This window comes from Martes martes (assembly GCF_963455335.1).
Source record: "Martes martes genome assembly, chromosome: 3".
Lineage (NCBI taxonomy): Eukaryota > Metazoa > Chordata > Mammalia > Carnivora > Mustelidae > Martes > Martes martes.
In genome coordinates, this window is record NC_137890.1 from 45381807 (window position 1) to 45400312 (window position 18506).

Consider the following 18506-nt stretch of genomic DNA (forward strand, 5'->3'; position numbering starts at 1 on the left):
TTCTGTTACATTTTTAATGTTCAAGCTCTTGTCATTGTTCACTCAAGTTGCTTCTACAACAGCTTCTTAAGTTACACTGTTCCCTCTACTGTTCCCTCTCCTTTACATAGAATCCCTTGTGGTTTCCCCTGTTTCCAGCTGAGCCTGAATTTTCTGACTTGGCACATGCAGCTGTACCTCACCTGGCCTGTCTTCTTGTCCTGCCTCATTTCTTGTGACTCCTTGCACTGCTCTCTGCCTTCTCACCCTCACAAACTGCTCAGGAAATCAGAATTCCTTGTAATTCAATGGAAGGTCCCACGTTCTCTAACAGGTTCATTCTTTAGCTGTTTTGAACATCTCACCTCGGTCCTGCATCAGGCTGCTTTCCTCTTCATCCCTAAGGGCCTATGCTTTACCCAGCTGTCCTTGTCTTTAGTTTCTCCACGTTCCTGCTATCTGTGGAACATATCTCTTCTACATGGTATATTTCTACCATTGTATCTATCTTCATGAGGGTAGGCAGATATATCCCGTTTACCTTCATAGTTCCTACTGTCCGTAGTAACTGATTTCAATGACATAGTTGCTATATTGGCACCTGCTTCTGCTAGTATGCTGTTTGTATGAAATTCTAAGATCAAACAAGTCTATATATCTCAGTATACATGCTAAAAACCTAGAAGGAACTCATTGATCTTTACCTTGATGATAGAATTATTTTTCTGTAAGGAAACACTACATTTTGCTGTATGCTTGCATATGTTCATAGACATATATTTACATGACATCGATTAAAGAGTGGTTATAGGTCATAATAATGGCAAATTACTATTAGAATTGGAAGGGATTTTAGATAATTAACTTCATCATTTTAGCTTAAATCAATTTTCTGTTTTTCCTTTTATAGGTTATTGCCGTTTAGGGTGTTTCCTAGAAATAATTTGGATTATCCTTTTCCCTTCTTTCTCTTCAATTTCAGGCTACTATTGTTCTGCATGTATTTACTTTACATTTAAGTCCTATTTCCTGCTAATTTTTTATGCTGCTTATTTTTGCTGCTTTGAGTTCTCTATAATTCACGTCTTTTCCAGAAACCTAATGACTAATACTAATTTAATTGCTCTGAATGTAGAGAAACATTATTTAAATATCCTTTGAGATCTTTTAAAACTACATACTACTGCTGAAAAACTATTTTTGTGGTTACCAGGTAATGATTGGCAAGGAGGTAGAAAGAAAGCATCTTAAACTTTGTGATGTGAGCCAGTTACAGCTGAATGAATGTGGAGTGGAAAGGTCACCTTCATTTTAAGTTTATTCTTTTTTTATTTTAAATGTTTCCCTTTCCCCTATTTATCTTCTGGCACATTTCCTTCCTCCAGTTTAAATAGTCTTAAGTTTCGACAGTAGAGGCATGCTGGTCAGATTTTAGTATTTAGACATCAAATACAATAATTACGATATATTTCAACCAGCAGGACCTAAGACCCCTGTCGGTGTCTTAATCCAAAAAAAGCATTTTAAATTCATGTAAACCTTGCCTTAAGGGATGGAGAAAGGACAATTTAGGGAACAGCATGAGGTTAAACATATTGATCAGTAAGCCAGTCATTCTTGTTAGACTCGGGTAGAATGTAGACTTAGAAAAATAGCATCATCATCATCAACAAAGAATACTTTGCTTTTCTTAGAGATGATCACTTTTGCCTCTGATCTCTTTTGCTTTGATTATATGGATTTCAGACAATGAAAGATAAATTTCAGCTGGGGGTTAAAAAAAAAAAAAAAGATCCACTTTGGAATTTGGAGTGTTAAATAACTGGAAAATACAGGTATTATTGCACTTTCACCATTGAAGGTATATACCAAAGAATTTAATTAGTTATGTAATTTCTTTATACCTTCAGAATAAACATGACATATATTATTTTTTAATTCTTGCCAAAGTGTTTGAACCATTGCCTGGTTAATTCTAATTAATTGTGCCATGTTCGTGAGATAATTTTTGGTTATAACAACCCCATTAACCAGATTCAGGAAAATTACTGACCTTCAGGTGTTTGGAATTTTGGGTTTCTCTTGATGAATGGCAAGTTACCATTCTATTTTAGGTAAGTATTTTATATCCAGTAGAGATCTATAATTTTTCAAGTAGGATGTTCAATTTTGTGTTGTATGTGCATGGAATGATATTTTTGGACAAGAACTTAACGTTCGGCTAGAGTGAATTTTTTATGGAATGGTACCAGTGCCTAATGTTTCTCTCTCTTAATCCACAAGAACTCCCAAACAAATGGAAAATTAAAAAAAAACAAACACTCCACTGAAATGATATTTCTTACTTAATTTGTAATTGACTAAAATAATTTACATATGGATTATTGTTTTAGTAGGTTCTCCCCTGAAGGAAGATATTTCATTCTTGGAACAAAACCTTGATATTACAGTTCTATGACTCTTTTCTTTAATGTTGGAATCTGAGCCTTCGTCTCACTGTGCAATCTATTGTAGGTAGCGTGTATGCAGCTCATCAATGCCCTTGTTACATCTCCTGATGATTTGGACTTCAGGCTTCACATCAGAAATGAATTTATGCGTTGTGGATTGAAAGACATCTTGCCAGTAAGTGCCCTGCAGTCTCCTTATTAATATTTAAATTAGAGGAGTACTTGAATAGGGGGAAATTTAGATAAATTACCTTCAAGAATAATTTATCTGTGGGGGAAAAAAGGCTCGACTATAAAAATTTGTGAAATATAGATAAGATGTGAGTATTATTTAACACTTTAAGTGTTTGAATGCTATAAATCCAGCCAAATGGTTGGCTTGTTGTTTGTGTTTTTCATTAAGTTTTTTTGCATTATTAAAAAGAAAACCATTGATTGTCATTTCTATTTAATATCTCTAGAATTTAAAACGTATGAGGAATGATGGCCTGGATATCCAACTTAAAGTGTTTGATGAGCATAAGGAAGAAGATTTGCTTGAGTTCTCTCATCGCCTCGATGATATTAGATCTGAACTTGAATATCCTTTTGTTCTGAAATTAGTGAAATATGAAAAATTCTTGCTAACCCCCAACAACCAATCTTCACCCCCCAAAATATTAAACTTCTGAAGCCATTTTGATATAAATAGTATAAAGTCAAACCTTTATGAATCAGACTGATTTTTATATAAACTGTTCTAGTTAGTTTAATGTGTGTATTTCTGAGTACATGCATATGTAAATCAATGTTACAACCTACAAATGGATTTTGTTAGGCCTTGTGTGTGTGTGTGTGTGTGTGTGTGTGTGTACACTACCTGTTTTTTCTTTTCATGTTTGGCAGCTCCTCTCCTTTAGTGCTTTCCAGCATTAGGAGAAGGGTGTCCTTAGCTTGCTTGTTGGCTCCTGCCCTACACCTTGGGGGAACACTCACATGGCCTCTGTTAACTCTGTGTGCTTTTCCAGAAATCCACCAGGTTCCTGGCCTCTGCTGGGGCTACTCCATGGTGGATAGTGCCTGGCATCAGCTCTCTTGGTAAAGAAAATTTAATATAGTATTTATAACCAGTTGCCTCTTACTCTTGTCTCCAGCAACGTCTTGGCTTGAGAGAGGCAAATGATGGAGTTGATGGTGGAGGAGAAGCCAGGGAGTGTCAGGTCAAGTTGTCATTTGCAAACTGTTTTCCTCTACTCTGAAACCTAGAGACCTGTGTTTTATTTGATGTTAAGTATACATGATGCCCACTTTAGGCTAAGGCACATAATAGTCTTTTGAAGCCTTACAGAGTAGATTCTGTGCTATGTTATTACAGTCGTTTGGTGTAGAGGATGAATAAATTCGTATATTCCTTAATCAGTTTACTGAAGCATATGATATTTACAACGTGGTGTGGAACTCAGTTAAGGAAACCAGAGCGGAAGGATATTTCATTTCTATTCTTCAGCATCTTTTGCTGATTCGAAATGATTATTTTATAAGGTAAGAGGAATTATTTTGTAAGGTAAGAAGAAGCTCTGTTCTAATGTTTTCTTTCATTAACGAAATTCTGTTGATTGTGAAAATCTGATGTTTAGTTTGGGCAAGCAAATAATTTTCAGATACTTATTTATGCCGTAATACTGACTCATAGGCGTATATTTAGACAGGTGATGGTAAAATGATATTACTGTTATGTTTTAAGCTCCAACAGATTCTTGGTAACAAGTTTTCGTCTGAATAAAAATGCACACTAGCAACAAATTACTAATTTATCATGTGATGGATACTATTTTCTGTTTAGTGTTTAGGTAGTAGGAGTGATGTTGATAAGTTTCTTTATATAAGTTACATGAAGGGTACTAAACATTGCTTTTATTAGTGTTTAAGTAACTAGCAAGTGTCTTGATAATACACTAGCAACATTAGATGCAACTGTATCAGAAAAGCGAGACAAATGACATTTCAAGTTTGGTTATATCCTAGCCATCTTGAGCTTAACAGATTGTTTATCTCATCTGTACGTTGTCTATCTGTAGCTGTGTGAAGTTATTAGCACCTAAGTTGCTTGGTTGTTATGAAGATGGAATATAGTAGCCTGGGTAAATCTCCTAGCCAAATATCTGCCACATGGTGTATCCTCAGTAAATGCTCTCTATATCCGCTTTCCACCTTGTTACTGTTTTATGAGGGAAGCTGAGATCCTTGAATTTAAAACCATTTTTTTTATCGCCTTTAATTTAGCTTTCCTGAAATTTCATTCTCAAGTACTTTGGGCAATAAGTATTTTCTTACTCTAATTTCATGTAGAAGAATTTGCTAGACATGTCTCATTGAGGCCGTGTCCTCTGGGTGATGTCAGAGGGTGTAATTCTGGCTTTTTATATAACTGACAAGTGAATAGAGTAAGAGTCAAAAAAAAAAAAAAGGTAAAACTTTAGGTTCTTTGGGATAAGTATAGATCATTCATCTTATCTCCTTTTGTAAATAGTAATGTAATATATTAATATATGGATCAAAATATTAGTGAAAATACTAATTTGATTAAAAATATCTATACATTGATTAAATAATATTTTTAAATATCAGAGTATCTTGCTGGTAATTATACTACAATTTTTTCCCTAATATTCTTAAAAATAAAATGAAAACTTCCATTTACTCTAAAGTACCCCATCCTTTTCTTGATTCCCGTATGGTTGGTTCGGTCAACCTCCGATTGTTCAATACTGTTTGAGTTTTCAAGAATTCAAGAATATTATTTGCTTTCAAAGTTTTCCATGTCTTAGTGCTGCTAGGGGGGTTATATCTTATTTTTGATCCTTTCATTTTAACCTAATCCCTTAATCTGTGCTTCAAGAGCATAGGCGGTTGTGTCTACCTTTAAAACAGATTGAAAAGTGCAACTCTCCTAGGACCTGCTCAGGCAATTCTATCACTTCAGTGGAATTAAGAGTCTCAGAAAAGTATTAAACCATAGTATCCCCAGAGCGACTTTAGTGAGGTATAGAATGTTAGTTATTTCAGTCATTTTTCAAGTATCACATTTTAATTTGATACTTAACCATGCCGCATTCTTCCTTGACTCTTTAAGCCCCAGGACCTTGGTCTTTGTTCCAGATATGGTCCCTGGGAAGGCATCGTTCTTCCTATGACTGCTCTAATCAAGACAGTTCCATCCATTGTTTTGCCCATGTTCTCAGATTCTCATAGGTATTTGTTATTGTTATTTATTCTAATAGAGAATATATTTTTATTATAAGGTTGAGTCAGATTAGGGTCACTTAAGTTTTCAAGCATTCATTTAAAAATTATTTAACTTTTTATTTACCTACAGTAAAATTTTCATTTCATGGTGTGCAGGTCTATGGATCTTGCTCTTTTGGTTTTAGCTTCATTTTTTTGGTTTTCACACTCTTAGAAGGAGCTGGCTTATACCTTTTAGAAATCCCTGATTATTGGAACATTTTTTTTTGTTTACTGAACATTCTAAACACATACTGATATTTTTAAAAGGTTTTTATAAATGACATTATTTTAGAATGCAAGTTATTCCCATTTAAAAGAATTAGTGGATTGGGAAATTAGAAATTTTGCTCACCTTCTCATTTGGAACATTTGTTCCTCTTGGAACAAGAGGACATTTTACTGAAATGGAACTAGATTGGAGACTGTACATGAAAGGTAGCTCCTGATCCCAAGAAAAATCAAACGTGGAAAGATAATTGGAGGGTGGAGTAGAAGATCAAATTCACTTTTGTAACAAATACTCAATGGCTTACATGTGCAAAATATTCTGCTAGTTGAATGTGCATGGGAGATAATTTGATATTTGGTAAAAATACTAAAGAGAAAGTGAAGATGATTTTAAAATTCCTGCAACAAAAATGATGTATCAGTGAAGTAATGACAATTTATGTTCATCCCTTAATTAGGTTATTCACATATTCCTCTGACATAGTCACTAACTCACCTATATTGTTCATGGAGATTATTTTCTAGATTTATTTGTCTGGAATCCAGAAGTACATTATTTTATTTTATTTTGTTAGTGTTGCCTTTAAAGAGGTTTTGCATGAAATTTCAGCTACTTTGTAAATGAGCTTATCATTGGGAGCTGTGGAGGTGAGAAAACATACTGAAATTATGATTTTAAAAAAAAGCCACAAAATTGCCTATGTTAATTTAAAACCCGTTCATATTAAAACAACACTAGGATAGGAATGCCTGGGTGTCTGAGTCGATTGAGCATTTGACTTCAGCTCAGGAAATGATCTCAGGGTCCTGGGATTGAGCACCCCCTAAGTCAGGCTCCCTGTCCAGCAGGGAGTCTGCTTCTCCCTCTAACTCTGCCCCTTCTCCTCTTTCTCTAGAGCCTCTCTCGCTCTCCTTCTCTCAAATCAATGAATAAAATCTTAAAAAAGCCAACACTAGGATAGCTTTGAATAAGAGGAAAAAGGAATCAAATGTTTTCATCTCATCTCGTTTTCAAATATGATATGAATGTGTGCAATTTATGCACTTTAACTGTAAATGTGGTTGGTTATTATGGCAACACATTAGGGAATGGGAGACTACTTTTTTAAGAAAAGTTTAGAACATTGAGGAAAGCATTAGTAATACTATCTTGCTTTGATATGTACCCAAGAAAAGTGTCTTAAAACATTTTTAGTTTATGACAGTCCATGACTATTTGTCATCTTTGCTAATGCTGTGAATTTTATTCAGCATAATGGGTCATTTATTAGATGTGAAATAAGTAGATGAAGGGCAAGTAGGTCACGGTGTCCGGGGAAGAGATGCTCAAATGACTAGAGGCACCATCACATACATGACGAGAAAGATTTGGCGAGGAAATGTGTGCCAAAAGTCATTGAGGGAAGAAATAAGTCTTGGGGCTGGCTGGGGATGAAGGACTGACCTCATTGAGATATCATCTACTCTTTCTGTCGCTTTAGTTTGGTTTTGTCACTGTAATCTGCTGGGTATTTCTTTTAAATTTGTTGGCTTAAGTTTTAAGGGACGTTTTTTTGCTTACTACAAACAGGTGGACTGAAAACATGATCCCAATTGGGGATTGTAGTTAAACTTTAATTTTTGGACCAAAAAATGTTATACTAGATGTTTTTCAGTTGTCTTTTGAGTAAGAAGTATTCATTTGGTATTTATAATTTACAGTATCAGTTTTTAATTGGGTTCCACAAACATTCTAAAAATAGTATACTGTATAGTTTTAAGAGCCTTTTAGAGATTTTTTTTTTGGAGAAAAAGGTATGTGTTTGGCTTGTGTTAATAAAATGAATAGTGATAGCTATGGTAGTGGCAGGTTGATCTCTTTTGAGGACTGCTTTTAAGCACATATCACTTCATCTTCTTATTCTTTTTTATTGCTTACTAATTAAGTCAAGATTCTGATTTTTGTAAGCAAATCATCATTAAAACACTCTATTTGCTAAAAGAACAAAAATTTACTCTCTTAAGATCATTAGAAGGAAAGCAATGCCTGTTGAGTTTCCTCTCTCATGTTAAATCTGGCATGTCAATTGTTGAAACTGCAGAGGTGCATTACTGAACTTAAAACGAGCTTACCAAACTGCTTTGATGGAGAGTTGCACTAATAACCTGGATGTCCATTCATTCTTCTTCTCGGTTTTAGGCAACAATACTTCAAATTAATTGATGAGTGTATATCTCAGATTGTATTGCATAGAGATGGGATGGATCCAGACTTCACATATCGAAGAAGACTAGATTTAGATTTAAGTCACTTTGTCGGTGAGTATTTATCTAATATTTAAACAGAAATCTTTTATTATCTCTTAACCCACAGGTCAGCTCTGCAGCATTGGTTCTCATCATGTGACCTGTAGAGCCCTGAGCGCCCCGGATACCCTCCCTTTCAGGGGATCTTAACGATCCTAAATTGCCTTTTCCATTGTGTTGATACTTGTGCTGGTGATGAAAACAAAGGTGGATCAAACTGCTGGCCCATGGTTAGCAATCAAGGCAGTGACACCAAATTGTGTTAGTAGCCATCATATTCCTCACGCTGAGTAAAACAAAACAAAGAAAACTGCCATATTTTACTTGAGTGCCCTTGATAACTGATAACTGAAAAACATTTTGTTAAAAAATCTAACCCTTGAGTACACATTACTTTAACATCCCCTAAGACAAAACAACTTGTCTTTACACATTTAGTACTTCCAGGTCACCAAGTACAATGAGCACATAGCTGTGAATTTGCTTGAATTACAAGCTGAATTGGTTGATTTTTTACATTGAAGGAATGATTGTCATGGAAAGCTAGGGCTACTCAGGCGTGATTGTTTTGGCACACACTTTTAAAGAAAAGCAGGTCTATAATGTCAGGGAAAACAACGGATATAATTTGTTACCAATGATCAAATTCAAGCTTTCAAGTAAAAATTTGAGTTTTGGAAAACCTGCATCTGCTACTGTTAGCTTGACAGCTTCCCTGTACTCAAATTTGTTTCTGATGAAATCAGTGGTGATTATTTTGATATCATACGATGAGATGTGTCAGTGTTTGCAGACTCTGCAAACCACTCTTTTCCGAATTCCAGTGCCTGATAACCAATTCTGCATGGGTAAAGAATTCATGGATTTTAAAGTTAGAGAACAAAATAATCATTGATATGTGATTCCACATAACAACTAATGTGGAAGGAGTATGTGTATGTCAAATTTTGGCATGGCATGAAAAAAGAATATCCCTTATTTGAGTGAGGTGGTTTTTTTCTTCATAGGATGTTTGAGTCCAGGAAGAGGTATGGAATGTGTAAAATGAGAAAGAAAAGAGTTAATATTAGTGGCACTGATAAAGAAAGTACTTATTTCTCTCCACAGGAGAGAAACAATGAGTTCCCGATAGTGGGAGGGACAGAGGAATAAGGAAAATCATCTTATGAATACGAAGCAAACTAAAATGTGGAGCAATTTTGAATAGTATCTGAAAATGAAGTTTATTCTACCTGGCAATTAGGAATGCTTTTACTTGAGTAGATGAGAGGTTTTAGACATTGAACTCTTGAGAAGGAAATAGACGCCATGACTCTTACTTGGCTCTATGAGTGAAGCATATTTACATAGTTATAACAAATACATAGTATGTGTTGATTTTAAATATTTACAAAAAACTTAGAGGCACAATGCAGAGGACTTATAGAAGAGAATGTCACTGTGTTCATGTGAATGAATAGGTGAGTGTGAGGACCTGGGGTCGGACATTAGGGTAGAAAGATGATGGAAAATATGGGGCGCAGATAACTTCAGATATTAGAGTGGAAATCAGGAGATGCTGTTTTCATAACAGAGATCAGAGGTTTAAGTATTTATTTAGTGTTCTAGAGTCAGCCATTTTAGAAAGCAAAATTATTAAAATAAATAGGATTAGACAAGGAACACCATTTTCATCTTCTATTACAGGAAGCTATCTGTAATATATTAAATAGATAAATCAAGAAATTATGGTATATACATTTTATGTAGAGTTAGGAAGCTAACTGCCAGAGTAATCCAATAAAAGAAGACCTGTAAGAGGTCGCAGTTTAGAAATGGAATTGAGTTTTTAGTGTAGTGATTTGTTGTTACTTTTCATCATAAGCCTTCTGTAATGTGTTTTTTAAAACTGTGTTTATGTATTTTATTTAAAAAAGGAAGGCACTATTAAAGTACTAACAATTTCAAGAAGTACCAGAATAAAAGAAAATTGTCATTGCAATTTTAGATACTTGCATAGACCAAGCCAAACTAGAAGAGTTTGAAGAGAAAGCATTGGAACTTCACAAGAAAGTAAGTAATTTTGAATAACTTTGGAAGACTCTGTGAGGAGACTCTTCAGGCATGTTTCTGCCTCAGGGACTTTGCTTGGTGTTCCCACTCTCTCCTTTACCTCCTTCAGGCAGTGCAAATGCCATTTGAGAGGAGGATTTCCTAGACTATTTAAAAATTCTAACCTTCCACGCCCAACCCTCACTCTTTCTCTGTTATGTTTTCTTCTGTTGTATTCATTATCTGACATGCCACATGGTGTCCGTGGATGTATTGTCTCTTTCTTCCTCCAGAGTAAACTTTAGGAAGGATTTTTGTTTGTTTGTAGGTTTGTTTGAAGGATTTTGTTTATTCACTGTCCCCGTACCTCGAACAGTTCCTGGCCCTCAGAATTAACAACAACAACAACAACAACAACAACAAAAATACGTGAATGAATAAATGAACAAAATGTATATTCCTCAAGAAATCCTTTAACTTAGACCCTTAGGGTTGAAATTATATCTAAAAGTTTTAAAGCTTAATTTTTGTTTTGGGTAAAGTTGCTTCCTTAGGTCTAGTTGAACATATAAAACTGTCATTTTTATAGGTCAAAAGTATCTGATATAGCAGTTCATTTGTTTCTACCCAGTATTGCTGACAAGCCATTCCCTACTTTTCTTTAAGGTGCTGTTCTGTGGTTTCATCTCTCCTCAGCATGGACCTGTTGTAAATTTTTCAAAACAGAGAAAAAGTCTGTTTGTGTTCTTTACATTTTAAGTAGTCATTCTGATTTAAATTCTTGTGGCTGGTTTACCAGCACCTGAATGGACATACACTAAATGAATATTTACTCTGTTTTGTACCATGCCTGAGGGGCTATTTTTTGGATCTATCAGGACCTAGATAAATCTTGAGAGAATTGTACATTTTTATAACCTTTTTTTTAAAATAAGATTTTATTTATTCATTTGACAGAGATCACAAATAGAGAGGCAGGCAGAGAGAGAGAGAGAGAGAGGAGGAAGCAGGCTCCCCACTGAGCAGAGATCCCGTTGTGGGGCTCGATCCCAGGACCCTGGGATCATGACCCGAGCTGAAGGCAGAGGCTTTAACCCATTGAGCCACCCAGGTGCCCCATAACCTTTTAAGATACTATAACTTGCAGATGATAGGCAGTCTTTCATTAGTTACTGGGAATTTATGAAAAACTGTAAATGTCCTGTGTGAGAAGTCCTGAGATTCACCACTTAGTGAGAGATGACTAACTCCCCGGCCTTTGGCTGCAGGCTAGGATAACAACTGTGACTATGCTACTGTCATTGCCCTGCAGTGATGTAGGAAACAAATTAGTGGGTCATTTAAGTGTCATATGTGCTACAGTTGATTGGTGATTGTGTTGTAAGGTGTCCCCTCACCCTGATCTCGTATTCCAACCTCACTACTTCTCTACTGTTTAAACTTTTCATGAGAAAGTAGTAGTAATCTTTCAAGTACTTGATTTGGTTGCATCCCAGATAGTGTAAATTTGCTTTTATAATCATTTTTAGGTATATGGTATATATGAATATTGTTAAATGTGATACCCTTCTCAACATATTGTTTTAAAATTGTAAAGTTTAAGTGTAAGTGGAAGAAAGACCTTGTTCAAGGTTACTTGTCTCCTTTTAGTCAGAAGTTATATGTCTTAGGTATATTCAGAAAATATTGTTGGCTCCATAAAAGATTTCTATTGCCATACCATTTTGTATATATCAGCAAGAACTTCTTTCTGATAGCTTTATAAGGACACATGTAAATACTTTGCTTTAGGCAGGAAGCTATCATAGTTGCTAGACACATTCTTTATTTTGGTGCATAAATTTGAAAAATGAAGACCAGAAATGTCAGAAAGTACATAGAGAATATTGAATTATCAACCTTCTTGTACAGATGCACTAATACATTTACCCTAGGGAATGAAATTAAGCAGAGCTTCAGCCTTAACTGTGTTTCTTGACATTTTTGCGTGTAATTTTGTAAGCGTAATATTGCTTTAGTAACTCTTTTTGGAGAAGAAGGCTATCATATTTGTTTTTATAAATTATGTCTTTAATGGAGATTCATTTTATCCCCAAGGCTACTATGATTTGACTATAGATATTATAAAGATGCAAAAGCAAAGTTTTTATTTTGTCTGATCCTGTTAATAGGGTAGGATGTAGAAATTTCTCTTTGTTAAATAATAGAGATACTTTAAGTAAGACCAAGTTAATAAATTCCTTTAGAGTATACTAATTATGAGTCTGGTGGTTTTGGTAGTTTTATCTTTTTCCATTAAGTAATCCTTTTTCCTCCCAAAAGTTACTCTAAGCCATATGAGATAGGATTGTGTACATATTGATATTGTGAAGAAGACTTCATTTTAACTCTCATAAGACTTTAATTTTTTATTTCTTGCTAAGCAGCAGTAAACATTGAGCAGTCATAAAAGGGAGAATGGAGAACATGACCTCTCAAAGATTTGTCATGCTGGGAGATTGAGGAACTTTAATATATGATATTGACATATTTATTCACAACATATAAAGGGAGATTTGACAGGAATTGGCTCCATCTGTTCATTCAAGAAATATTTATTGAGTTTAGTTTAAAATGTAAGGCTTTGGAAAGGTGATGAATAAAATGCGTTCTCACTATTAATAAGCTTCCAGGTTGGTGAGTGTTACTGAGGTATGTGATAGTGCATTTCAATATTTTTATATTACAGTGTAATAACTGTGATGGTAGTTAAACCCTCTGCTGTGTGTGTGCCTATAAAAAGGGTTCCTCATCTAGTCTTGGGTGGCCAAGGGAGGCTAACCCAAGGAAGTGATAACTAATATGAGACGACAAGCTGAGATAGTCAAGACGGAGGTATATGGAAATTTATTGCGAATTTCCTATAGGCCTCTCAAGATTAATATTTCTGAAACCAAATTCATTTTTCTTTTCCCTAAAATGCCCTTTCAGGAGCAGCTGGGTGGCTTAGTCATTTACACGTCTGACTCTGTGATTTCCATTCAGGTCACATGGGTCGTGAGATCTAATCCTGCGTTGTTGGGTTCTACTCTTAGCGGGGAGTCTGCTTGAGATTCTCTCCCTCGGCCCCTCCCCCTGCTCTCTCGCTCTCTAAAATAATCTTTTTTAAAAAAAGTCTTTCCCCCAGGTATTTTATATTCCTATTTCCCCCCTAAAATTCTAATATTTAGTTTCCAGCTTACAAAGCAATAAAACACCATCGTCATCTTAGATATACTTCCCTTATTCATTTCCTACATTGTTATACACTATTTAGATTCTGTTTTTTCTGTTTGTTTGTTTTGTTTTGTTTTCTTACAGATTTTATTTATTTACCAGACACAGTGAGAGAGGGAATATAAGCAGGGGGAGTGGGAGAGGGAGAAAAGCAGGCTTCCCACTGAGCAGGGAGCCCGATGTGGGGCTCAATCCCAGGACCCTGGGATCATGACTGGAGCCGAAGGCAAACACTTAACGACTGAGCCACCAAACGCCCCAAGATTCTGTTTTTTGTTAGTTTTGTTTTGTTTTATTTTAAAAGAGCAAAACGAAGACCTACTCCCCGCCCCCCCCTCGCCCCATTCCTCTGTCTTCTCCCTCTGTTGAGATAGGCCTTCAGCTCTTGCTTGAATAACTGCAGTACCATCCAAACTCATTTTCATGTGTCTGGTGTTTCTCTTTCAGACCACCTTCCACCCTGCTGCAGGTTGGGTTTTTCGAAGGGCAGATTTGATCATGTTAATTTCTTATTTATTTATTTATTTATTATTTATTCTCCATGGTTTTCAGGCAAAAGGGTAAACTTTTTGGCTTACTGTAAAATTCCTTTGAACAGTTTCATTCCTGGCTACATCCGTGACTTCATCCCTTGCAACTTCTTTTCCTCCCTCCTTTTATGGCCCTGACATGTGGTTGCTTGTCTTTTATGCACTGTGCTAGACCCTCGATTTGAAGTGCTAGCTGCTCTTCTCAGCTGCCTACTTAAGTTCTTTAAATGTGTGGTCAAACACCATTCCTCCAGGAATCACTCGCATGCCAGCAGTCTCATTTCTCTATTGCTGGTAATTTTCATAGGTTTTGGGTTATTAGTTTGCTTTTATTTTGCCACCAGACACACTACACATTCTAAAAACAATCACCGTATTCTATTCAACTGTGTATCTCTAGCACGTACCACTTTGAGGAACACACCAGACACATGCTATTACTTACTATATAATAGGAAATAGGTAGTTTCGGGCCAAGTCCCAGGAGATTCCTAGATATAAGGTTGAGTGTAGTCTTTAAATAAAGCCACTGAAAGTTAAGAGCAAAAGGAGTCATGTTTTTTGAGCCATCCTTTAGAAAGAATAGCATTCAAAGAAGTTTATGGGGGGGAGGTAATACTGGTTTTAAAAATACTGGTCTTGTTTTTTTGTCTTGAAAGATGTTCATTGACTATTTGAAAATACATTTCTCGACTGATTAGCGGTGGGGAATTCAGATGAGAAGCTGGGTTGGTGGTGGGGATTTGGACACCATCGGTGTATGAAGGGAGATTGGAGCATGTGGGTGTGGAAGATACTATTCTATTAGACATGGAAGTGAGACCAGCAGAGGGGTGAAGGAAGAGTCCTATAACACAGAAATGTTAGGTAGGACTGGGGAGTAGGAACTATAGAAGAATTGGTAGGAATAGTCAAGGAGTTAGTAGGAGAACCAGAACAGTGTGTTGTAATGGAACACACTGGCACACAGAGAATGAATATGGGGGCAAATTTGCTTACACTAAATTGTGGGGGAGGAAACACATATGGGGAGGTGGGTGTATGAAAAAGTCTTTGGAACTTTTGCCTAATTTTGCTGTAAACCTAAAGGAGTTCTAAAAAATAAAATCTATCTTAAAAAACAAACTATGAAACTTTACCTAGATGTAAGTTGTAAGAAGGTGTTGTGTGTTCATCTAAACTCGGGGTTGGAAGACAAAATCTGGCTTTTATTTTCACCTCTTTACTTATTGGCTGTATGATGAGGGACTAGTTAACCACTTCTTTGAGTTCAGGACAAAATAAGATTCATAAATTTTTAAGTGCCTTTTGTAAACTGTTGATTTTTATATATTTTTTTTCATTAATTGAGGTTTGACTGTATTTTAAAGTTTAAAGTGTATATTTGGGAAGTAGTTGTATATTCTTTTGATTTTTTTTTCTTTTTTCTTTTAAAAAGAGTCAAATAAATGTTCCTGGTTGTGAGACACTACCCTAATGAAATTCCCCTCTGCTAGGAGAGGTTTTCAGTCATGACGATGGCAGGGTGAATCTATTTGAATGATAGATGGGAATTGTGATGAGGGGCTATATAAATTAGAAAACTCACTGGATTCACCAAATTTTACTGTTTGCCTTCCTTCCACAAGGTATTGTACCAGGGTCTTTGAAAGATTAATTTACCATTAATCTCTCAAAGATTAATCTCCCAAAGATTAATGGTAAATAACACAGATTTTATTCTCTTAAATTATTGTTGAGGGGTTAGAACTACATTGGGGCCCTTAGCTCTCACGATGGTGTAAGAAAAAGTGACATGTTTACAAAATGGAGTCATTTAATTATAAATAACATTAAAATGGAATTCTTTTAATTCCTATTGATAAGCTTCCCATAAATTTTAAGTAGAAGTTTTTGCAGGTAGGGGTCACGGAACTCAGTGCAGTGCTTTGCTCTCTACTATTGTATACAAAGTTGCAATGATATTTAGGGACTTTTAAGAAAAATGTCAGTGTTGAAGATACCTCTGGGCCACTTTGCTCTGCCGCGAGGAGAAGGTCACAGACTCCATCTCTGGCTTTGTCTGCTCTCTTGCAAATTGAATGATTTTTGGTGGGACCTGGAGGGACCTAGAAAAAGACTTTGGGTGACTTAGCAAAATCTGCCATTCTTTTCATAAAAAGTTTGTGTTCTGACAGATCATTACAGTCATATTTTTCTATGAAGAATAGTACTTTTCAATGACATCTTTCTGTCTCCTGGTTTGTTTTTGTTTTTGTTTTTGTTTTCTCCCTTCTCTGCAGTTTGAAAAAGAGTTTACTGACCACCAAGAAACTCAGGCCCAATTGCAGAAAAAAGAAGCAGAGATTAATGAACTTCAAGCAGAATTACAAGCTTTTAAGTCACAGGTAAAATACCATCTTTCTTGATTGAATTTGGGTATTGAAAGCTTACCAGGGAAGCAAAGGTCATGTCATATCTTCATAGCTCAAAATGTTTCAACTTTAATTTCACTAGTATGTTTTCATGGTATTGTTTCTTTGTATTTCTATTCTGTAAATTTTTTAAAAAATGACTTTGCCCCCCTTTTTTTCTACTTGCATTTTTAAGAAATTTACTAATTAATCTACTTCCTTACATTTCATTTGGGTTTTGTTCTTAATGTCACGTGTTTTATATGTAACCATAAAGGGTAAGAAAATATTTTGCTCTTCGATTTGTCATTCATCACTGATCTTTATCCCACTACAGGAAATTATTGCTCAAGCTATTTATTTTTCAAAACCTTCAGCCTATGGGTACCTTGCAGTGAAAGATAACCTCTAGCTGAATGAGAACATTTTCTGATAATTTTTCAATTTCCAAAAGTAAACAGATTTAAAACATGACAAAAAAGAGAGCAAATCTGGATTATGAAGCAGATAGCTCACATACACCCTCCACACATAAAACATTTAGATAGCAAGAAATATATCATCTGCATGTTGTAAATGGATGACAGTAAGGAGTAGAATATTCATAGCTAAATTTCTTCATGCAGATTTACATATAGGATGATGAGCAGTATGTATAGTTTTGGCTCATTTTCTTTCATTCTAATTTATGGTTGTGTCAAAATAGTCTCAGATGTACCATTTCCTATATTGGATTACTATTTCCCATATTATTGGCTGTTTTGTTTTCTTTTAAATACTTAGTGGATAGTTTTGTTACGGAGATTGTAAGAAGGTACCCGAAGACATAGTTCAATGTTAAATGTTCACTTTCAAGGGAAAAAAAATCTTTTCTGTAAGAATATGACTCTCACTGATCTTTCTTTAGTGTGCAAGAAGGAAGTAACGATTTATTGAAACTTTTCATCTTTCCCATGTGGCTCCTTGTCTCTCACACTAAAAGAAACATTTGATTGTGTTTTATATTTCAGATTGAGTTATAGGCAGGGGCTGAGATATTTATGTGCAGCTTCTCTTGGTCTGGGCTAATAGAAATTTTAAAAAACTTTTTAAATTTCTTCTAGTTAAAGGATTACTTGTAAATCCAATCTAAAGAATTCCTGTTGATTGAAAAAAGAAAATAGCCTCCAAGTTTGGATATATTATTGCTGCTTGTGTTTTATATAAATAAGGGAATGAATTTATTTTACAACTGAGATTAAGCCCAGGAATCTCCTACGTTATTTAAAAATGTGGATAAGGATGACTACTTTTGTACATCAGAAGCAAGCCTGAAATTAGAGACTTAGTATCGGCCACCATATTAATTTTTGAAGAACAATAGGAAATTTTTTTTTTTTTGATTGGTGTGTGTTTCTCATGAAATCCATTCATTTGTCTTAAGATTCATCTCTCTGTTCAAAACCATTTTAATTGTGAAAGGTATGGATAAGACATATTCTGTTATTTATGGTTTTATTCCTTTATTCTCTTAACAACCAACTAGTGTCAGGTGCTGGGGATATGACGGTGAGCAGGTTAATCACAGGATAATCTGACCTCCCAAATGATATATTTAAGTCAACCATACTCATCAAATGAGCTAATATAGAGCAGAAATCCAACCATATCTTTAAGACATTTCTAGTTAATTATAAAATGCATATTGAGTGTGAATATAACATACATACTTAACATTCAGAGGGCAGTAGTATCAATTCTATCAGCAAAGCAGCATAATGCTGGATTCATTCTACTGTGTAGTTAATGTTTTTGTTAAGATACATGCTTTGATTTGTGGTTTCAGTTTCTTTTATAACACTTTTTCTTTGTGCTGATCTCAGATGTCAGTTTCAGGCTTTTATACATGATCTGTTTTTCCATAATTGTGCCATGAAACTTTTAAAATGATTTACTAACATTTATTAAATGCCACCATTTGCAAGGTGGTGTGTGTGTGTGTGTGTGTGTGTGTGTGTGTGTGTTTCTCAGAACTGAAGTAATTACAGGAAAATAATCCTATCACAAAAAAATTATCAATTCTCATCTTTATAATAATTACAAGGCAT

The 18506-nt window shown here is 35.1% G+C and overlaps 1 protein-coding gene across 4 annotated transcripts in view; it reads left to right on the top strand.

The window, feature by feature from the left end:
• DIAPH3 (diaphanous related formin 3) overlaps positions 1-18506 on the top strand; it is a gene marked incomplete at its 5' end in the record, with an annotated part of 496633 nt that overhangs the window by 168781 nt on the left and 309346 nt on the right. For all 4 annotated transcript variants that reach the window (XM_080798921.1, XM_080798920.1, XM_080798922.1 and 1 more), the window contains 6 exons: positions 2494-2604; positions 2891-3004; positions 3829-3950; positions 8104-8222; positions 10198-10262; positions 16309-16413. In XM_080798921.1, the coding sequence (XP_080655047.1) occupies positions 2494-2604; positions 2891-3004; positions 3829-3950; positions 8104-8222; positions 10198-10262; positions 16309-16413 (636 nt within the window). The remainder of the gene's footprint in view (positions 1-2493; positions 2605-2890; positions 3005-3828; positions 3951-8103; positions 8223-10197; positions 10263-16308; positions 16414-18506) is intronic.